Here is a 21,957-nt window from a genome sequence, read left to right as displayed (position 1 = left end):
ATGTTATAGCATTTTTCACCTTTATATGGGCTCCTGGTTGTCAGAGTTAGAAGGAAACTCACGTTCTGTAAACTGACAGAAAGGAAAGCTTGCTAGTTCGTATCTACCTGCCCCACGTTCAGTTTCTGGTGTGACACATTAGACTTTTCTAAAGAAAGAACAATGAAGGTCAGGGGGCTTGGAGATTTACAGATACAGATGATTCTCTGTAAAGGCAGAAAATCAGTATACTGAACACCAACCATACTCACAAAGGAGATGTCACTCAGTGGTCATTCACTTTGGAACCTGAGCACACACCTTATAAACACAATTAATTTAAGAAATTCTCCGCCTTTAACAATATGAGAGAAGCAAAATAGTCATTAGCACCAAATTTATGCCATGTGACTATTACGTGAATATGTACTATAATCAATTTTAATAGCTGTTTTCTTTAACAAAGAATACAGCTTCTAAAATGTATGCATCCCATGAAATGCATTGCCAGATTTTTACAGCAACCTTAAACATAGTCCTAACAACATTCTTGACAAAAGAAAATCTTGCTACCCTTCTTTTCTTACACAAATAACTAAAACCTGATTTATGTAGATAACATTAAAATTTTAAAAGTCTATACTGAAATACTGTTTATATCTGATCAGCTCTAACAGCTAGAGTTTCTAGGTTACAAGTAGTTATTTCTATGTCTTTTTCATATCAAAGTTCCCCTGTAATCTGAGATTTCCTAATTATATACTAAAATGTTCTGGATTAATCTTTATGTGTGAAGTTAGTTGAGATTAGCATGTTGGGCGAGAATTCAGTTTTGCAGAAAACTCTCCGTATTAACCAGAGCTGTTTTAAGAACGCAACAAAAGGAATTCTCTTTCAGCAGCCCTTAAATTTGCTCATGAGAGTCCATCCTTTAAATCTCATTATGTTGACTCAATTTCACAACAGTACTAAAAAGAAGCTACATTTAATTTTTAAGTACTACCTGTTTTGGACATAAAATTAATATAGGCTGCTGTATTTCCTTATCACCTAGAAATATTTCATTTTGTCACACTTCCCCTGGCATGTGCATATATGTTACTCATTTTGTCTTCTAATGAGGTGTTAATAATTGCCTTTCAGTAGATTGATCAGGCACACCAGACTCATCCTGTCTACTGTTTACCCAAAGAGCTGTTTCTGATGCCGGCTTTGTCTAACTGCTATGAAGGAAGAATGATCCTGCCTAAATCTTACCAATGGAAAGAATAATCATACAGTATGATTATAATCTGTACTTCTTTAGACATCCTTGAACACATATATGATAAAAAGTGTAATATGTAAACTATAATTCTAGAAAAGCACATCCTAAATTGTGAACCACCTGCAGAAACAGAGAATATGGTAGTACAAAAAATTTGTCCGTGGAACACAGAGATGAGAAAAATGAGACTAAAATAAAATTTGCAGGATGGTAGCTTCACTTTTGAAGAAAGGGAATAAAGTTATTGCAGGAATATATCTTCTGAAGAACAAAATATTAGGATTCTCTGCAAATCCAGCTTTAAATCAACACTCTACCTGTCTCTCTGGACTGATTTAAGGTCTTACTAAAAGACCTAGGCATCTCTTCAGCAATAACTGATACTTGGGACAATACATTTTACCTTCAGTATATTATAGCTAGTAGCTATTGGCAATAGTCACAAAGTAGTAAGTGTTGCAGCATGAAGTATGAAAAAGGCATTCCTCTAATTATAATGAAAAAGCATCCTGTTAAACAAGCAACATTTAAATGTAGAACAATTTCTGGAATAAAATGCTTCCTACTTTACCCTGGACATTGGACTCACCATCATCTCATAAAAAACCACAATGAACAGGGAACTCAATTAGTAGGTGTGAATAAAATCTAATTTATAAAGGTGCAGTTGATTAGATGTCATCAACCTTAAGCCAAACCAGTCATCAAGTACTTTTCTTGTTTTGTTTTAAATCTTAGTTTCCTGAGGACACACAACCTCTGTTATCATTTTGAATTCAATAGTCTGCAGTAACTTTTAACCCCTGTCTAATTTCAGGCAAATCTAAGAAAAGGGCAGAGGCCTCAAAGACATTAGGATTCTACCAGCTTCTGAACAATTACTGGTTGAATAAAGGAGAAACACCTGCTAAAAGAAAATCAGAGAAAATTGCACTTTACTGATCTCGTTTGGCAGCAGCCAAGCGTCACTCAGCAGGCAGGTGGCTCTGGACTAGTCCCACCACAGGAGGATGGGACAGCATTACAGTGCACGGCAGCAGCGAGAGGATGCTGATGGTTACGTATTTGGATCATAGGAACTGGATGTACTATGTGGAACTATGGATATGGAAAGGATCACATTGGAGTACAAATTCTAAAAGAAAATCAATGGCAGATACTTTTGTTCTTAATTAGCTAAGGGGTTATATTAACAAGGTTGGATAGTAGACACCTTGCTAGCACAGAACAGAGTTAACGTCTCCTTCTGGGATGTAACCTTACTTTTTCAGAACTAACTAACTGGAGTATCTTCATACTATATTCCTATTTAAACATGGCTATGTACTTTTCATACAATGACACAGTAAAAAGTGAAGTCAAACTAGTTACCCACACACATAAATTCACTATATACTATATACTGACATATCTATATACTGCCATGAAACAACCAAGCCTCAACAATGAAGCTTCATAAAAATGTTTTAAGCCATGACTTTTTTTAAAATTCTGCTTTATCCTAAAGAACTGAGCTAGATGTATTAAATGACAAACTCTACAAATGGGGTAACAAGGAAATAACTTCCTTGTAAAATTAGACTCTAAACACAATAACTAAAGGTTTCCTACATACTGTCCAGAGTGTAATCTTTAGTACTTCATGTACAAAACATGTCAGTGGATGATCTTGATGCAATCAAAATCTATTCATCCTAAACAAAGCAAAACATGCAGAATCTGTTAATCCTAAACAAGACCAAAGAGAATTAATGACAGAAAAGTATACAGAAAATTCTGGTGTAATTCAAGGCTGATAACAGTGTCATTAGTAGATGAAGAATTTTCTATCAGATTACTGAAATAAATTTATGACTATGAAATTAGCTCCCTCAGTCATCAATGAAGTGGATCCATCAATGGTAAAACCAACACGGACTGAGAGATGCTGATTATTGAAAAGCAAAACACCTCCCATGCAGAGTATTGTTTGTCAGCTTACATTAAATAGATAGTTCATTTATAACTGGACTCTCTAAAGAAAGGAAATCTACAGTAACAAAGAAAAAGAAATCAGTATTGTACAAGATGTCCTAATTGATAAGCAAAATGTATTTGAGGTTTCATGTTATTCTGCTGAATTCAAAACCGTGTGCCTAGTCCTGAGACATACTACTGTGTTTTGCAAGCAGAATTTTTCAGCTATGTTTCCTATTCCAGAGATTATTATTACTATGTATTTCAGAACTGCAACCATCAGACTGATAAAATTATTCAGTAATGTTTCATACTCTTCCTCCTAGACTTTTTGATATTTTGGAAGGCTGTACCTCTTCTGTTAGTAATGCGTTTGAAAGAAAGTCAGCTATATTTAGAGTGAGTACAGAAAAAACAAAGTAAATTCATTTAAGTAGATATATTTACAACCTCTATTTCTAAGTTTTAAATAGATTTTTAAAGTATTTCTTTAAGGGTGACAAATCCTGCATACCTGAGTTCATATGCATCTCTAATGAACACTGATCTACCAAAGCCAGAAAGATAGGATCTTTTAAATATGTACTTTAAAGAATATTTCTAAATAAAACAAATAATAAAAGCATCAATCAGATGTACCTCACAGAATGTGCTCAAGTAAAGTACTCATACAGTTAGAGTCAGATTTAAAACTCACAAGTATGGTAATGGAGAAAAGGAAACTAACCAAAAGAGAGTGTGCGGTTTAGCTGAGGCTCAGCCTCTCCCAGTTCTGGTTAGCACTTTCCTTGAATTCAATTCTGAATGTGACAAGCCTCAGTAAGTCTCATTTAGCATTCTGTCTAATAAGGAAATTGAAGAGAAATTTAACTGAAAATTATGGTATCCAAAGAAAGGAGAAGAAAAATAAACAATGAAGTTATTTCTATCAGTGCAATGCTCATGTATTACTGTAATAGTCCATGATGCTAAAATGGCATAAATTTAGATTGTCTATCCTTCCGTTCTGTATTACTAACATACAGCTACCATTTTTTTGCAAAGGGTTTAAATTATACTTGTTGAAAAGGAATTAAAAAGCAATGTTACAGCCATAATTGTGGTATAGGAATCTTGTGTAAAGAAAGATAAAGCAAATGTTTGTACTCTACAAGATTTGTTCTAGGATTAGTATTTTCTGTTAAAAATGATAAATGTTAAATACAATTTTTTACTTTGCTTTGTTAAATAATGTCTTTTCATTAAATATAAAATTATGTTTTGTAGTTTTCAATGTTATTTTTTGCAATTATTAGAGTCCCTTAAAATGTATTGAATATAAACTGAACATTTTCTATTTCTTTCTTTTCAGAAAAAATATTAATACAGGTAAAGAAATATATGTGCCAATGTACAGTTCCACCTCCCAGTCAGTTTAATATCCTAAACCTTCTATTCAAAATAAAAGAGGCCAGTTCTTGAAACCTGAAAAGTAGGGATTCATTTGTCTCTGAGTTTGCAGGAAACTTGGGACATTTTTTCTACTTTAATTATTTTAGATGTTATATTTGTTCAAAGATATGCCTTACCTTTTGCCTTTCCAATTGTTAGGAAGTACTAAATAGAGTGATGGATGTAATGACAATTCTGTGGAACATAAAACCAAAGATACTTTATTTAAGGCTGTGTTTCAAAGGTTTTATGTTTTTACGTGTTTGTGAGGCACAGAAAAAATATTCATTTTTACGATACTTTTAATGAGCCTTCTTACTGCTTGACTGGATTTTACATAATGAGTATTGCCAGGGAGCTTTGTTCTTCCCCAGAGCTTTGCAATCTCTATTATTGTTTATAAATCTTCTCATTCAAACAGCTTAACGCATTTCCCGGTGGATGTACCTATAGCTACTAGTCCATTATGTTCTACAAGGGATCATGCAATGCCGGAGTCCAGATTACAATGCTCTTATTGGCCTTGAGACAATCTGCAAGGGAAAGAAGGTTTAGCAATGCAATTACACTCCAGAAGACTTTTAAATGAATTGTCAACTGAATTCAGAATTCCTACAAGACTCCAGCTGCTCTGTCAGATCAATGTGCACACCATGAGTTGGATAGAAACGAACTCCTATTAGTGGTCATATTAAGATATTCTAAGAGTATTCTAGCATATACTTTTCATATATGCATGTCCGTACATTCAGTTTAACAACAACGTCAACAATTCATTTAACTAGTGTAAAGGCAAACTCCACCGTAGCTCAACAACAGTGAGAAACAGCTTAGGTTTTGACCATTTGTAATGTAAAAAGTGATCTTAAAAGTTCGCATGGGTATAGAGAAATAAACAGAAGAAAAATATTGATAGATGTGCATGGAAGCAGCCAAAGGCATGCTGGATCCAATCTTTTAATGTGTTACCTTTTGGTGTTGTCTGCCATAGGAACAATGAAATTGACTTGTGGGATCAAAATCACACAGTTATTGAAATATACATTCAAAAACGACTGGAGAATAACCCATATATGACAAAAGTTTTCCTTTGTCACCCATCTCACTCTTACTGAGTGTTTAATGAAAAGGAATCTTCACTGGTTTCAATATTCTAGCTATGCTATCTCTGCTTCATCTGAAAACATTGGAAAACTGAAAAATATGGATGAATCCAAACACTTCCTGAGCTGCCTTCTCCCCATGAATTTGCATACTAATTGGATTCCACTAATAGCTTCTTACTGCGCTGAAAGTCCACACAATTTTCAAATCAATTATAGGGTGAAATTGTACATACTCTGAGGAAACCTGGGTGGATTGTCGTTGACATCAGTGAGTGTGATATTTACAGTTGTTGACCCTGACAGCCCTCCGACCTGCCCAGCCATATCTTTGGCTTGAATGACAACGGAATAATGTTCTCTGGCTTCCCTGTCCATGTTGTGCAAGGCAGTCCTGATGACTCCTGTGACGGAAAGAAAACAAACAAACAAAAGAAAGGTCAGGATTAGCTTGTTCTAGCAAGAGGAAAGACTGGGCATTGCCTTTCTTTTCAGGAAAGGTGGGGCATGACAGATTTTCTGGAAATGAAAAGCTTTTCTACAATCAATCGTTTGTGGGGTTTTTATATATATACATATAACTATATATATATATAAAACAATGTTAATTGCTGCTGGACAACCAACTTGCTTGAGGATATGAAGAAATTAAAATGATATACACTAAACCAACTATTATATTAATAAATAATTGATCCAACTTATATAATAGTGACAGCTGAAAGGTACATTGCCAAAACTCCAGTGTTTTCTCATCTATTGTAACTGTTTAAATAGCTACTTAATATAAATATTAAGGAATAGGAATTCTTAGCCCACTGAAGAAGACACAAATTCCTTTTTAAGAAAAGTTACATTCCGCATTAAAATATGACATCATTCTTAAAACTACCCAAAAGTCAAAATTTCTTAATTGAAAACTCTCAAAAAAACTATACTTTATTTGATACACGTCGGTCATATACATTTATGTTCACAAGTCTGACTTACCTAATACATGTCTGTAAAATGAAAGATAAGCTATTATTAACTACAGTATAGAGAGAAAGTTAAAATTGAGTGATCCTGAGATTCTATTTATTTTTATCCATCACCATCCAAATTTTTTTAACATTTAGTCAATTACACATGCAGAAGCAAAGATTACAACAAAGTAGGAACAGTCAACCTTGCGGGCTCAGTTTCAGTTATGGGGTATTTTTCACTCATGATGATGCCTGCAAATTAGCCCCTGGTAATTTCTTTTATCATAGGCTGACAGAAAACTCGTGGAGTTCAATAAAGGGAAATGTCAAGTCTTGTGACAGGGAACCAGTATATGCTGTGGACAGACTAACTGGGAAACAGGTTTACAGAAAAGGATCTAGGGGATCCTCAAGTTGGTTCTGAGCCAGAAATGTGCCTTTGCAGCAAATAAAGCGAATGGCATCCAAGGCTGCATTTTGAAAAACGTTGCCAGCAGGTCAAGGGAGGGGATCCATCTCTTCTGCTCACCACTGGTAAGGCCACATCTGGAGTGCTGGGTTCAGTTCTGGACTCACCAGTACATAAAAGACATTGATAGACTGGAGCGAGTTACATAGAAATAAATAAAGAAATATCTGAAATGTTAAATTTATTAACATTAAATTTTCAAAACCCTAAATTTTTAGCTTAACTTGGTTTTGGACTCTTAAACTGAGTAAGAAACCCTTAAACTAGTAAGATAATATACCTTAGCATGATCAGATATTGCTTATGGGTAAATTTTAAACATATAAGAGCCATTAACACAAAAAAACTTAAGAGCCTTGCTCTTCTAGAAAACCTGCTGTACAGCATGATTCTCAAGGGTTTAGATTCCCACAGTCTCAGATGACGTAAAAAATTATTTCCAGAACACTACTTTTCTTGTACTTGAAAATCACTTCCTTTGCATTTCTTCAGTAAACCCATTTAGCCAATATTACATATGAAATGGAAATTTTCAGGTAGCTTATACCATTGTTTCCATTCTATTCTGAAAAAAAAATACACATAAATAATAGAACTACCCACAAAGAATAATATTTTAAAGTATCCCTGAAGATTCGTAATGATTTTAACACAATTTTGCACTACAAGTTCCTTTTCATTAGAAATGTAGCTTCTGGACAAGCTGGCTAAAAATAGTATACCAGTCTGTTCTAGTTTTTCCTTTAAATGAGACAGTTATAAACAGCTCTTTTTTCACAAATTTCACCATGATATACTGAAATTAACCACAATTTATAGATACTATAACTGAAAGTCAAGGAGAAATTTGGATAAAAAGGAACTGATATGGCTTAAATATGTTATTTCATCAAAATAAATATGGTTCACAAAATCTGGTACTACAGTTCTGAAATTTCATTTTGCTGAAAAAAAAAGGAAGATAGAAAAGTATTAAAATTAAAAATGTCCTGCTTTGACAGTTTTCAAATAAATTGCTTCAATTTTTCACATTGAAACCAAATTTATTGGAACATTTAATGTTCATGTATATGCATGGAGGCAGTATGGGATTATTTTTATTTTTTTTTTAAATTCCATTTCATTTTGATACAGATCATATTTTTCACAGTGGAACATGTGTCTTCTGTACAATCCTCATAACTACACTAGTCATATTTTTAAACTAATTTATACAAACAGAAATTCCTCTGAATTACAATTACTTTCCTCTTCCTTTTTGCTTCAAGGAATATGGTACTGAATCAATGCTTGTAGACAGTTAACAAGGATTTGTGGATGACTAGCCATTTAATCTCTCCTACTTGCACCAGATTTCTCTTTTCTGAAAAACAAGGAAATTAAAATGGGCAAGTTTTTGATTACAAAAACTTAGAATCATAGAATTGTTAGGGTTGGAAGGGACCTTAAAGATCATCTAGTTCCAACCCCCCTGACATGCGCAGGGACATCTCCCACTAGATCAGGTTGCTCAGAGCCCCGTCCAGCCTGGCCTTAAAAACTTCCAGGGATGCGGCTTCCACCACCTCTCTGGGCAACCTCTTCCAGTGTCTCACCACCCTCATGGTCAAGAACTTCTTCCTAACGTCCAGTCTGAATCATCCCATCTCTAGTTTTAACCCACTCCCTCCAGTCCTACCATTACCCGACATCCTAAGAAGTCCCTCGCCAGCTGTCTTGTACACCCCCTTAAGATACTGGTAGGCCACTATAAGGTCTCCTCGGAGCCTTCTCTTCTCCAGACTGAGCAACCCCAACTCTCTCAGTCTGTCCTCATAGGAGAGGTGCTCCAGCCCTCTGGTCATCCTCATGGCCCTTCTCTGGATACGTTCCAGCATGTCCATATCTTTCTTGTAGTAGGGTCTCCAGAATTGGACGCAGTACTCCAGGTGGGGTCTCATGAGAGTGGAGCAGAGGAAGAGAACCACCTCCCTCGACCTGCTGGCCACTCTTCTCCTGATGCAACCCAGGATACGATTGGCTTTCTGGGCTGCTAGTGCATACTGACAGCTCATGTTGAGCCTCTCGTCTACCAGCACCCCCAAGTCCTTTTTTTCAGGGCTGCTCTCAAGCCAGTCACTGCCCAGCCTATATCGGTGCTTGGGATTGCCCCGACCCAGACAGAGGACCTTGCACTTGGTCTTGTTGAACTTCATGAGGTTGGCATGGGCCCACCTCTCCAGCCTGTCAAGGTCCCTCTGGATGGCATCCCTTCCCTCCAGCGTGTCAGCCGCCCCACACAGCTTGGTGTCGTCAGCAAACTTGCTGAGGGTGCATTCTATGCCACCGTCCATGTCGCTGACGAAGATGTTAAACAAGACCAGTCTCAGTACTGATCCTTGAGGGACTCCACTTTGGCCTCCACTTGGACATGGACCCATTGACAGCCACTCCTTGGGCACAGCCATCAAGGCAGTTCTTTATCCACTGAATTGTCACTCCACAAAGCCATATTTTATCAGCTTGGAGACCAGGATGTCATGTGGGACAGTGTCAAAGGCTTTGCTCAGGTCCAAGTAAATGACGTCAGTTGCTCTCCCCTTGTCTATTGATGTTGTGACCTTCTCATAGAAGGCCACCAGGTTTGTCAGGCACGATTTGCCCTTGATGAAGCCGTGTTGATTGTACTCAATCACCTCTTCGTTATTCCTCTGCCTCAGCAGTGCCTCCAGGAGGATCTGCTCCATAATCTTACCAAGCACGGAGGTGAGACTGACTGGCCTATAGTTCCCTGGTTCCTCCTTCTTTCCCTTTTTGAAAATGGGGATTGTATTTCCCCTTTTCCAGGCAGTGGGGACTTCACCAGACTGCCATGACTTTTGGAATATAATAGAGAATGGTTTAACAACCTCATCCTCCAGTTCCTTCAGTACCCGTGGGCGTATCCCATCAGGTCCCATGGACTTGTTCACTTTCAGGTTCATCAGACGGTCACGAACCTGATCTTCACTTACGATGGGCAGTTCTGTCCAACCCCTGTCATTGTCTTCTGTGACTCCGGGAGTGTAGCTGGAGCCCTTGCCAGTGAAGACTGAGGAAAAGAAGTCATTGAGAACCTCGGCCTTCTCCATATCCTTTGTCACCGTCTCCCCCGTTTCCTTTCTGAGAGGGCCCACACCCTCCCTGGTCTTACTATTAATGTACCTATAGAAATTTTTGCTGTTTCCCTTGATCTCCTTGGCTAGATTTAATTCTGACTGAGCTTTAGCTTTTCTGACCAGGTCTCTTGCTGTTTGGACAGCTTCCTTACATGCCCCCCATTCCAGCTGTCCTTTCTTCCACTCCTTATAAAGTTTCTTTTTGTGTGACAGTGTGTCCAGGGGCTCCCTGTTCATCCAGGCAGGTCTCCTAGCATTCTCTCCTGCCTTCCTCTTTGTCGGTATAGTTTGGTCTTGGACACGGAGAAGGTGATCCTTGAATACTGACCACCTGTCCTGGGCGCCCCTTCCCTCTAGAGCTTTGTCCCACGGCACTTTGGCCAGCAGATCCCTGAAGCGATCAAAGTCTGCATGCCTAAAGTCCAGGGCCGTAAGCTTGGAATATATCCTCCTAGTTGTCCTGAGGATCTTAAATTCTATCGCTTCATGGTCACCGCAGCCAAGGTTATCCCTGCGCCTCACGTTGGTCACCAGCCCTTCCCTGTTGGTGAGAATGAGGTCCAGCATAGCACCTTTTCTTGTTGGTTACTCTACAATTTGGAGGAGGAAGTTGTCATCGATGCATTCCAGGAATATCCTGGATTGCTGGTTCCTTGCTGTGTTGTCCCTCCTGCAGATGTCAGGTTGGTTGAAATCCCCCACGAGGACCAGGATCTGTGAACACGAAGCCACTTTTATCTGCCTATGGAGGGCCTCATCTGATTGGCTCTGCTGGTCAGGTGGCCTGTAGCAGACCCCTTCTGTAACATCGCCTTCCCCTGTCTTCCCTTTAATCTTAACCCATACACTCTCAACCAGCTCCTCGTCCTTCCCCATATGAAGCTCCATCGATTCTAGCTGGTCATTGATGTAGAGGGCAACACCTCCTCCCCTCCTACCTTGCCTGTCCTTCCTAAAGAGCTTGTATCCGTCTGTCCCTACATTCCAGTCATGGGAATCATCCCACAAAGTTTCAATAATGGCCACTATGTCATGGCTTTCCAGCAGCATAGTGGTCCTTAATTCATCCTGTTTATTGCCCAAGCTGTGTGCATTCACGTAGAGGCACTTCAGCTGGGCTGGCCACGTCGCCGTTTTGCGCAAATCCCCCTTGATTCCCTTGGGCTGTCCCGGTGCGTCATCTCCGGCTTGCCTTAGGGCAACAAGTTGAGAGCCCTGACTAGAACTCCATCCCTCTGCCCCTGATGTGCTGCCCCACTGTTTGTCACATGCAAGCATGAATTTATTGACCCCTTCCCCCTTCAAATCTAGTTTAAAGACCCATCAATGAGGCCTGTCAACTCCTGCCCCAGAATCCTTTTCCCCTTCTGGGATAAGTGCATCCCATTAGCTGCTTGCAGCTCTGGTGCCTCATATACCAAGCCGTGATTGTAAAACCGAAAGCCCTGTCTATGACAGCAGTCCTGGAGCCATGAGTTGACCTGTTGACTCCCCCTATATATTCCCTCGTCCATCGCTGATGTCAGAGGGATGGAGGAAAACACAACGTGAGCTCCTGATCCTTTACCAGTTGCCCTAAGGCCCTGAAATATTTTTTAAATGATTGTGAGCCTCTTAACTTGTTCCAAAGTTTAGAATTAAAAAAAAAAAAAAAAATGTTGTCTAAAACAGTGAGGAAAGAAAATGAAAAAGAAAACTGTCACAGGCTTTTTGAACTTAAAAACAGTCTTAATTTCACCTCATATTTTTTAGGCAACACTGTGACACTGTTAACTGAGTACTTTTTAGCTATGTTTCCAATATTTATTCATCTTTACTAAGAAAGGAAATCAAGAAAAAAAAAAGCAAGACGCATACATCATTACAGGGACATTCCACCCTGTTTCTGGTATTTCAAGAAGAATCTTTATAGAAGTTTGACTGCTTTGTCAAAAATCATGTACAACATGTGGTGGTTTGGATCTACTGGAATGCAGTCAAGAAAGACACAGCTCTGGACCTCTGGCCTGCCGAGTTTAGTCATGGCTATTTTCATCTTAAAATCATGTGTGACATGTTTTCCCACATGGAAGGCTCTCTCAGAACACACTTTTTTTTGTCTAAATTCTTCTCTAACGTTATTCACATCCAAATGACATTAATTTTTCGGGTTTTTTTCTCTGTCAATCTCTGACAATTTCTACCGTCTTGGAAAGCACATTTTGCAATTGAATTTATCTTCCTTGACCATGTATGACCAGAAAGCTACCTACGTTCCAGGAAAGATTTTATGACCACCTTTTCTAATTACAACAATGACTCTTCCAAATTAATGAGACAAGCATTACTGTAAAATCACAGAATATCTCAAGTTGGAAAGGGACCTATAAGGATCATCGAGTCCAACTCCCTGCTCCTCACAGAACTAAAACTAAACAATATGAATAAGAGGGTCGTCCAGGTAGTCTTATAATTAGTCCTGCAACATGGCCTTTACTATTGTGCTGGTTTTGGCTGGGATGGAGTTAATTTTCTTCATAGCAGCTACTATGGGGCTACGTTTTGGATTTGTGCTGAAAACAGTGTTGACAACACAGGGATATCTTAGTTTCTGCTGAGCAGTGCTTACACAGTTTCAAGACCTATTCTGCTTCTCACACCACCACACCAGCAAGTAGGCTGAGGGTGCACAAGAAGTTGGGAGGGGACACAGCTGGGACAGCTGACCCCAACCGACTATAGGGATATTCTATACCATATGATGTCATGCTCAGCATATAAAGCTAGGGGAAGAAGAAGGAAAGTGGGGACATTTGGAGTTATGGCATTTTGTCTTCCCAAGTAACTGTTATGCGTGACAGAACCCTGCTTTCCTGGAGATGGCTGAACACCTGCCTGCTGATGGAAAGTAGTGAATGAATTCCTTGTTTTGCTTTGCTTGGTGTGTGTGCTTTTGGCTTTACTTATTAAACTGTCTTTATCTCAACCCATGAGTTTTCTCACTTTTACTCTTCTAATTCTCTCTCCACCAGTGGGGAGTGAGAGAGCAGCTGTGTGGTGTTTAGCTGTTTTCTGGGGTTACACCACAACAACTATATAAGGCTATTAAACTTCATTATGTTCTTCTTGCTTTTGCCCTCAAAGACATAATCTTCTTCCTCCGTACTGGCAATTGCTCACAACTTCTTGCAATCAGGAAATTTCTTCATGACGGTCCTGCATTTATCCTCAAAACATCAGCTAAAATTGATTGAGAAGAACATTGAAATGTCAAGCTCTGGAAAAAGATTGAGATGTCTACTACTGTGGATAGCTTCTTTTCTTTCCTTTTACCCAACACCTCTGGATTTGAGAGAGCCCTGAAAATAAGTTTATTTTTGGCAAGTTTTACTTCCTTCTTCACTCAGATTCTCCAAATTCATTCCTCATACTGAAATGTAGTCATTTCCTTTTTTTTTTTTCCCCCAAGTTTTCTTTAAGATAGCTCTGCAGCATCTGACAATGCGTCATGGTGTCTTTTTTAGCATTCTGTGAAGAATCGTTTTACTTGCATGTAAGAAGAGCTACAACAGAAGGCTCAACTGTAAATGAGACTGTAAAAATCAAGACTTTTTAATTCAAGCGCAGACAAATATTAAGAAAATGTGTGCCAGAGCCAAGTGCCGAACTGTGCATTTACCGAAGTATTTAACTATGTACTTACCTGACAGTCTGGTACATTTGAAATAATTTATCTTATTATTTATACAAAATAAAATATTTTTTTAGATTCAGTAACGACTACAGAATTTTAGTCAGCTTTCTCTTACAGCCTGCTCCTGCATGATGTGTGAATGGAACCTTCCCAGAATAAACCATGGTTCATTTTAATATTTTGAGCTCAAAGTTTTTCTATCTAGTGGGAAAAACAAAAGAAAACAAAAGAAAACAAAACAAAGAACAAAACAACTCCACTTTAATGACAAATAACTTTGTCATGGGCAAGTGATTTTTTTTGTTTGGAAAATTTCCATTTTGTTTCTGGTCACTAGAGAATTTCTGAAGGGCCAGTAGGTCACACTAAATGCCCCACAACATATTTTTTTATATATCTGTCTTGTCATGATCACAACCAGTAAGTGGCTCAAAAAACTTTTAAATATCTATTTAATAACTAATTGAAATGTATTATTTTATTAATTACTGAGGAAAATAAACTATCGCAGATGGCAATTTCATTAAAATTATTTTTACTTTGTGAATAAAAGCTCTATTTTTATCACTGCTTTGCTTTAGGATATGTAGTTAGCTTATTTTATTGTAACTTAATATTCTGAATATATTGTATATATTAATATAATTCTGAATATAATGTATATATTCAAAAAGATTTCAAAATCTAATATTATTCTACCTTGAAAGAATTAGACATATCCCTTTTTAAGAGAAAGAATTATGTTTTTTGTGTTTTTTGCATTTTAGGACAAATACTGAGCAAGTACCAATCAGCAGATGCATTTCCTTTTTCTTAAAACTTAAAAATAAACTTCCAATTTATAACTCCCAATAGACTTTGATTTGTATTTAGTGAATTTAGTTCAAACTTATTTCTGTAAACAAAATGGGCAATATGAATATTTTGGTCATACCCCACATTCTGAATGCTTCTATAACAGATGTTTTTAATCGAGGCCTTTGAGGCAGATCTGCTTTATATAACTAATATCATACATTTTGCTCCTTTACAGGGACATCACTGTACACTTCACAGCTAGAAGTCAAAGCACTATAGATATGACAATTAATGGTCAATTTTCTTCTATGGTCATGACTGTAGTACTGAAAGACACTATGCCCTTTCTTAAGGAAAATTATCATTGAAATAAAATACACGAATCCAACATTGAAAGACAACTGCTGTAAAAAAAAATAGAAATTGCTGAAAAATAAGTAATTCTAAAAAGAAAGTAATACTTTTATTTTAAAAAAGTAGGTCATAATAATGTTCATTTGGTATTGAAAGAAGAGGGTGTTAAGCAGACTGATTATATTACAATGGATACCCGCCAGGAAAAAAAAAAATCAATTCAATTTACTATTACTAAATAAAGCTTTCTCAAAAGTCTGAATTTAAAAAATGAAGAAGTCTGAAGTCAGAAGCTGAAGCCTCCTGAATTAAGGAATTTGAAGAAAGCTTCACTGACTGAGTGGAAAATACACTAATTTATGTGGCAATTGCATGGATGCCAAATGTAATCATAGTATCTTCCACTGTTTTCATAATGTAACACACATTCAAATGAATTAAATTAAGAACTTGCTGCCATGCTGCCTTCCAGAAAGCAGACAAGAAACTCTAATGTGCCATATGCAATTTCTGCAAACCAAAGGAATGTCTGTTACAGAAATACCATAGCAAGTGGCCACCCTATTTGACCAGGAAGTTGTCATTTTTTCTCTTGCCAACAGTTAAAGCATATGTCCATGGATGTCAGGTTTGCCATATCTGTTTCAGTTAGTATGGTTCACAGTTTTTTAAAGTACATTTCTCTCAGCCTCTTGTAGGCTGGTTTAATCATCAGGACACTATTATCAGGGATATTTTTCCACTGAAGTGTTGTACTTATCCCATTGTCTTCAGATTGCTTCTACCTCCAAATCAGTATGCTACGGAAGGGATATTTTCTGGGTTTAACGGTAGTGGATTGTTGTTTTATTCCACTGATTGTTGTCATTCCTGTAAACGTCAGCTTTTCACTTTGGTCCAAACATCTGCATCAAACTTTTCAGAAAACTAAACATTTCAACCAACTGACTGTTTTTGGTGCAGATGTCATTATCTAATCACAACCCAAACCCTTTTAACAAACCTAGGTTACACAACCTTATGCATCTGCAGTCAAAATACATTCTTTCAAAAAAATAAGGTATTCAAGCTTAATGGTGAATTCTTTATCTAATGGATTCACTGTTCAAAGAGAGATGGGACCACCAGAACTTCCACAGAACTCAGACCATTAACTGAACTAGCGCTATACTGAACCTAGCAGTTTATTATGGCTAAAGTACGTCCTGAAAGCATGTCATTTTGAACTGAAGTGATCCAGAGGCAGAAACTATTACTTTTTTCCTTGACTTAATATTCCAGCCATTAATCATAAAGTCAAAGATCTGCCCTTTATTTGGTAGTGTGCACTTTCTGTTTCAAACCATTGACTCTTGTTACTCTCTCTCAGACTATTAGTTCCCAGTATTTCTCCTTTTAAAAGTACTGCTATATTCTCATGAAGCTAACCTTTCTGATAAACTAAATAGCAAAAAACTTTTCACTGTAAAGCCTTATACAGCCTAAAAACTTATAGTGTCATATGCTCTTTTCAGATTTCCTTTTTTTTTTTTAAATTCCAACAAATGAAATTAATACTGTTATTTCAACAATGCTACCCGCCCATTACCAACCTCTGATGTAAATTTAACTTTTCTAATCTTTTACAATAGATAAAAACTCTATTTAAGGGTTATATTGGACTTTTTTTTTTTTGCTCATTACTGCTTTGGGAACTCATTTTGAGCTGCTTTACTCTTAGCTTACATAGTTATAGTTCTCCTGAATACAGTCCCACCCTCCTCAGTTGTAATTGTAGGACTTTGCATTTATTGCACTAAGTGGCACAGGTTATTGAACAATCTGGGTTATTTTGATAGAATGTGCTGTTGTCATCTTTAATCATCATTCTGCCATTTTTGTGTCATCCAAAAATTTTATCAGCAGTAGTCTTATGTTTACTTTTAATACACACAGAAAGAAGCTGAATAGAGCTGGTCTTACACCAATCCCTGTGGAGCCCTAGTGGAATCTCTTCCTTTCATGATGATTCTGCCTTGATGACAACTTTTTGCTGCCTCCCAGGTAGCCAGTTCATAGCCATTTAGTATAAGCTTTGTTGATACTACTTATTGCTATGTATTTAACTGAAATATGGCATGTGACATTGTAGTTATCTTTTTCAGTATAACTTGACATTTCATAAAACAAAGAAATCAGGTTTCTTTAACATGACTTATTTTCCAGAAAAACACATTGAAAGGCATCATTGCTATTTCTGTTTTTATACTGGCTAAATTCTTTCTCAGCTTCTTTATTTTTCTTTTTTTTTTTTTTTTCTTCCAAAATTTGCCAGCCTCATGTTACAGACTTCCTTCTGCTTGGCCTTCCAGCAAACTGACACACATTTACAGTCTGCAGATTTCCTTGTTTACTTCTTTATTCAAGGAGAATCTATCACTCTCCCTAGTTTTGGGATGGGACAATAATTATAGTTCTCCATTTATCTAATCCTGTTTCTAGAAGAGGCAACATTTCAGGGTGAAAAACAGGAAAATTCTGATATTTTTTATTTATGTACAGATTCTGAAAAGAGTTCACAAAGGGGATAATTCCTCCATTTTCAGAAATCATTTCTCAATATGTTATGTCCTGAAAATGTACAAGTTGTGTCTTTTGAAGTATAAATTACACATAAATTCCTATGAATTTTCAGATGGCAAAATAGAGTTAAACATTCTTTCAAGCAAATCTTCTGTCTGAGTGGTTTTGACCCCTCCTAAAATTGCTTCTCAGTTATTGAAGATGGGTTTTTTGTTTTTGTTTTTTTTTTCTACACAAAACTGTTGGAGATGAGATTTGGAAGAGTAGAATTAAGCCTTAAAGACAGATTTTGACTTGAGTACAAATATTCTTTGCCTAGTAGCAACATGCCACTATATGCTAGTTCTCCGCATAACTGTGCATGATGAAATAATTCTATTTATAACAGAAGACACTTCAGTGAATTTGCACGGGCTCATGTGATTTCCTTGGAACTGAATCTGAATTGGGGAAAAAAAAAAAAAAAAAGCATCTGTACCCAACTTAGGGCGGGAAGAAAAAGGATAATTGTTCGCTCAAAGATGGTAGCAAGTGACTGCAGGTCGTGTAATGAAACACTTAACATATTAAAGTTGAGTATAGCTATGAAACATACCTAGATATGGATATACATGACTAACAGAACTTAATGCTGCTAGATATTGTTGAATTCTCCATAACAGGCTACTTGTTAAGTAAGGAACCAGAGGAACCAAGCAAATGATGTGAATGTGAAGATAAGGCAACTTCAGATATAAACTTCTTATAGGTGCATTTAATACTTGGTGAGAAGTAACAACCTTATGACACATGATGAACAAAACAATTAAGTAAAAAGGGGATGCATTCAGTAACACCTGAACATAGCAGATGGGAATTAAGTACAGGAATCTTCTCAAAGGAAATCCCATTTGACAAGAAAGAGCTTAAAACTATCTGAAAACTACCCACCTATATTCACAAGCTTGGGAATAACCCTCTCTTAAAATAGAAATAATATTGTCTGCTGGTAACAAACACTGCTTCATGTAATGTCACTTACTGTCAGACCTCCATAAAAATGTATTTAATCTATAGTTTGTATGAAAATGGCAAAATAATAGACAGCTGAAGGTTAAAGCTGCTAATATTTACTCATAATCCAAACCTCCTTATTACTTCCTTCATAATGGAAAGAAAAACAAAGATGAAGCCCAGACTTGACCTCATATTTCTCATCTACTATCATTAAATTAGACTTTAATGCAAATTAAATTTAACTTTTTGTCTTTAATAAGTTCATGATAATGTATCCAAATAGTTGGAGATAATTAACACAGCTGCCTATTATGTTGAATAATATTTTGGTTTCTTTTCAAAGTAGATCATCTTGATAAGAGAGACAACGATTATAGGTATGTCAAAAAAACCTTTCAAATAGGATCAAAATGGTGTCCTGCTAATTAAAAAACTGAATGCAACTTACAATCTTGGAAAGATTCCACATTTGGACAAAATATCCTGTGCTCACCAATTTAATTACAACTGACAAATAGGGTCTAGACATATGATTCAGATTATCTATTAGTAAGAAAACTTGCTTAGCCAACAGACCAAGCATTTATTGGTGGTTGTGTTCTTTTCTCCCTGTGATACTTACTCATTACATACCCATGAGAATTCCACTTCACCGCAATGCTTCACTGACCCATGTGTAACACGTTAAGGACCTTACAGCAGTATAGCATAATTTATAAGTGATTGTTAAACAAAGTTAGAGTGCAACCCTACTGAGCATTTAAGTATGCTTGTTTGTAAAGTGCAAATGAAATACAATGAGACTGGTGTCAATGTGGATATGTGAAATACTTTTTTCATTTATCCTAGTTTTTTGTGGTTTCAATTGGGATAGAGTTAACTTTCTTACTAGCAGCTGGTATAGTGCTATGTTTTGGACTCGGCATGGGCTGCTAGTAAGAAAGCTAACTCTGTCCCAACTGAAATCACGACACCTAGGTACTCGAATTATGATGAAACGATTTCTGCTTGACTTGTTATGATAGTGATCATACAAGCTAATGTTTGTTCAAAGCAAAATCATTAAATTCAACAATTAGTGAAATACCATCAGCAAAAAATTCTTCATTTTGGAAGTTGCTTTAGTGCTAGGTTTGGTACATCAGAGTGTTGCTTAGTACTTGCAACAAAATCCCGATCTATTCTCACAATGATCCCGATCTATTCTCACAAATATTCTCAAATTCTGCATGGGAGAAAAAATGTCTAAGTGCACTCTGGGTAAACAGAATACTGACCAATGAACCATGGTAGAACACAAATAGATATTTTTGAATGCTGAAAATGTGTCTATGGTAGCATTACTTGTACCACAGTTTTCTCAACTGTCTGATGCACACTAAAAGATGATGTTATATTGATAAGATTTAAAGAAATCCTATAATAAAACTTCTGACCCACACGCTCACAAACATTATTTTCTTTCTTAGACCCAACACCCACAAAATCTTTGTCTATTAGGTGATATAATAGGTAGCTATTGACTTCTGTTGAGATTCAATCAGGATTTATTGACCTGAGAGTAAGATATTGATCTAGTCAGAGAAAAGATAACTTTCTACCTAGAGGTACAATAAATCTTACAGTTGGCTGAAAACAGAAGTCTGTGTTGTTCTATTGTTACAGATGCACTGCTATCAATAAAATGACCACTGAATTAGTGAAGTGGTGTAGCTTCTTGAAAAGAGGCACGCTTACACTACAATAAATTAAAAAGCACCACAGTAAGGTCACACAAAACATAAAATATGACCACTCCATGACAGGACAGAATTTTGTAAAGTTGTTTCTCTTTCTAATTTGACTGAATACATTATTCTTCAAGGTGGTCAGCCTCTGCTAGGACATTATTAGTATTTAACACTTCTTGATTTGAAACTGGGGCTTGCCTGCATTTGGCACTATCCTGAATTTAGACAAAGCTCACATTTGAAAATACAAGTGCTGACACTTAAAAGCTCTTACTGAAGCAAGACTTAGTTAGGAATAACTCCACCTATGTTTTGTCATCAGCCTTGGGTAAACCAGGACTTTGTCAAAGATCCCACCTACAGTGAGTAAAGTTGCACAAGTTTATGAACCAAGTCACAAGTGCCACAATTTTATACACTTTTTTATTACAAACTTTTATAGTGTGTACTGTAAAAAAGGAAAAAAAAAATAACAGATCCTCTTTCCTTTTCCTCTTCCTACCTATCATTCTTATCTACAGTCATTGAAAAATGCAAAAATAGCCTTCGTTTTGTACTTTCAGGTTTACAATTTTCGTTGAGAAAATAAGGAAACCTACCAACTTAGAACTTGATTTTCTTGATTAATCGTCAACCAGCTTAATAAACTACATTAATTTACGTGACCTCTTCTGATGAACACAATACTTATATAGTTGCATAACAAATGTACAAATGCACTCAAGCACAGTTTAGATAAACTAAAACACACAAATTTGATTAAAGACTAAGTGAGCCTGTGTAACTGGGATCTTTCAAGTGTCTCAAACTTTTATATAATTTGGTTATGCATTGGCAACATAACATGCTGTAATATTTCAAACCTACACTGAATCATCATTAGCTGTTTAAATCTACCAAATTTCCGCAAGGAAATTTTTACCGACTGCAATGACATGCCAAAATATTTTAGGATACAATGGAAAGACAATATTGAAAAACTGCATGACCAAAGACGAAGAATTGAAATATAGATTTTTTACAGACAGAAATATTGCAAAAATGTAAAATGTGCAAATACTTAGCTTATATGGGCCTGGAAAGAATCAAAAAAGTGGATTTCAGTACTCTCTCCTCTTTCTAAAGGACATCCTGGTGGATGAGAAGTTGATCATGAGGCAGCAATGTGCCTTTGTGGCCAAGATGGCCAATGGTCTCCTGGGGTGCATTAAAAACAGCATGGCCAGCAGGTTGAGGGAGGTCATCTTCCCCCTCTACTCTCCCTGGTGAGTCTGCATCTGGAGTAATGTGTCCAATTCTGGTCTCCCCAGTTCAACAAGGACAAGGAACTATTGGAAAGAGTGGAGGGCTACAAAGATGATCAAGGGACTGGAGCACCTCTCTTATGAGGAAAGGCTGAGAGACCTGGGTCTGTTTAGCCTGGAGAAGAGAAGACTGAGAGGGGATCTTATCAATGCTTATAAATATCTAAAGGGCGGGTGTCAAGAGGATGGAGTCGGGTTCTTCTCAGTGGTGCCTGGTGACAGAACAAGTGGCA

The 21,957-nt window shown here is 36.9% G+C and overlaps 1 protein-coding gene across 13 annotated transcripts in view; it reads right to left on the bottom strand.

Annotated features, from left to right (window-relative positions):
• CDH18 (cadherin 18) overlaps nucleotides 1–21,957 on the bottom strand; it is a 582,930-nt gene that overhangs the window by 69,493 nt on the left and 491,480 nt on the right. For all 13 annotated transcript variants that reach the window (XM_063326107.1, XM_063326119.1, XM_063326112.1 and 10 more), the window contains one exon: nucleotides 5,973–6,140. In XM_063326107.1, the coding sequence (XP_063182177.1) occupies nucleotides 5,973–6,140 (168 nt within the window). The remainder of the gene's footprint in view (nucleotides 1–5,972; nucleotides 6,141–21,957) is intronic.

The sequence above is a fragment of the Chroicocephalus ridibundus genome, chromosome 2 (genome assembly GCF_963924245.1).
Source record: "Chroicocephalus ridibundus chromosome 2, bChrRid1.1, whole genome shotgun sequence".
In the NCBI taxonomy this organism is placed as follows: domain Eukaryota; kingdom Metazoa; phylum Chordata; class Aves; order Charadriiformes; family Laridae; genus Chroicocephalus; species Chroicocephalus ridibundus.
The sequence above is the reverse complement of the archived record's forward strand: the minus strand, read 5'-3'. Positions and strand labels throughout refer to the sequence as shown.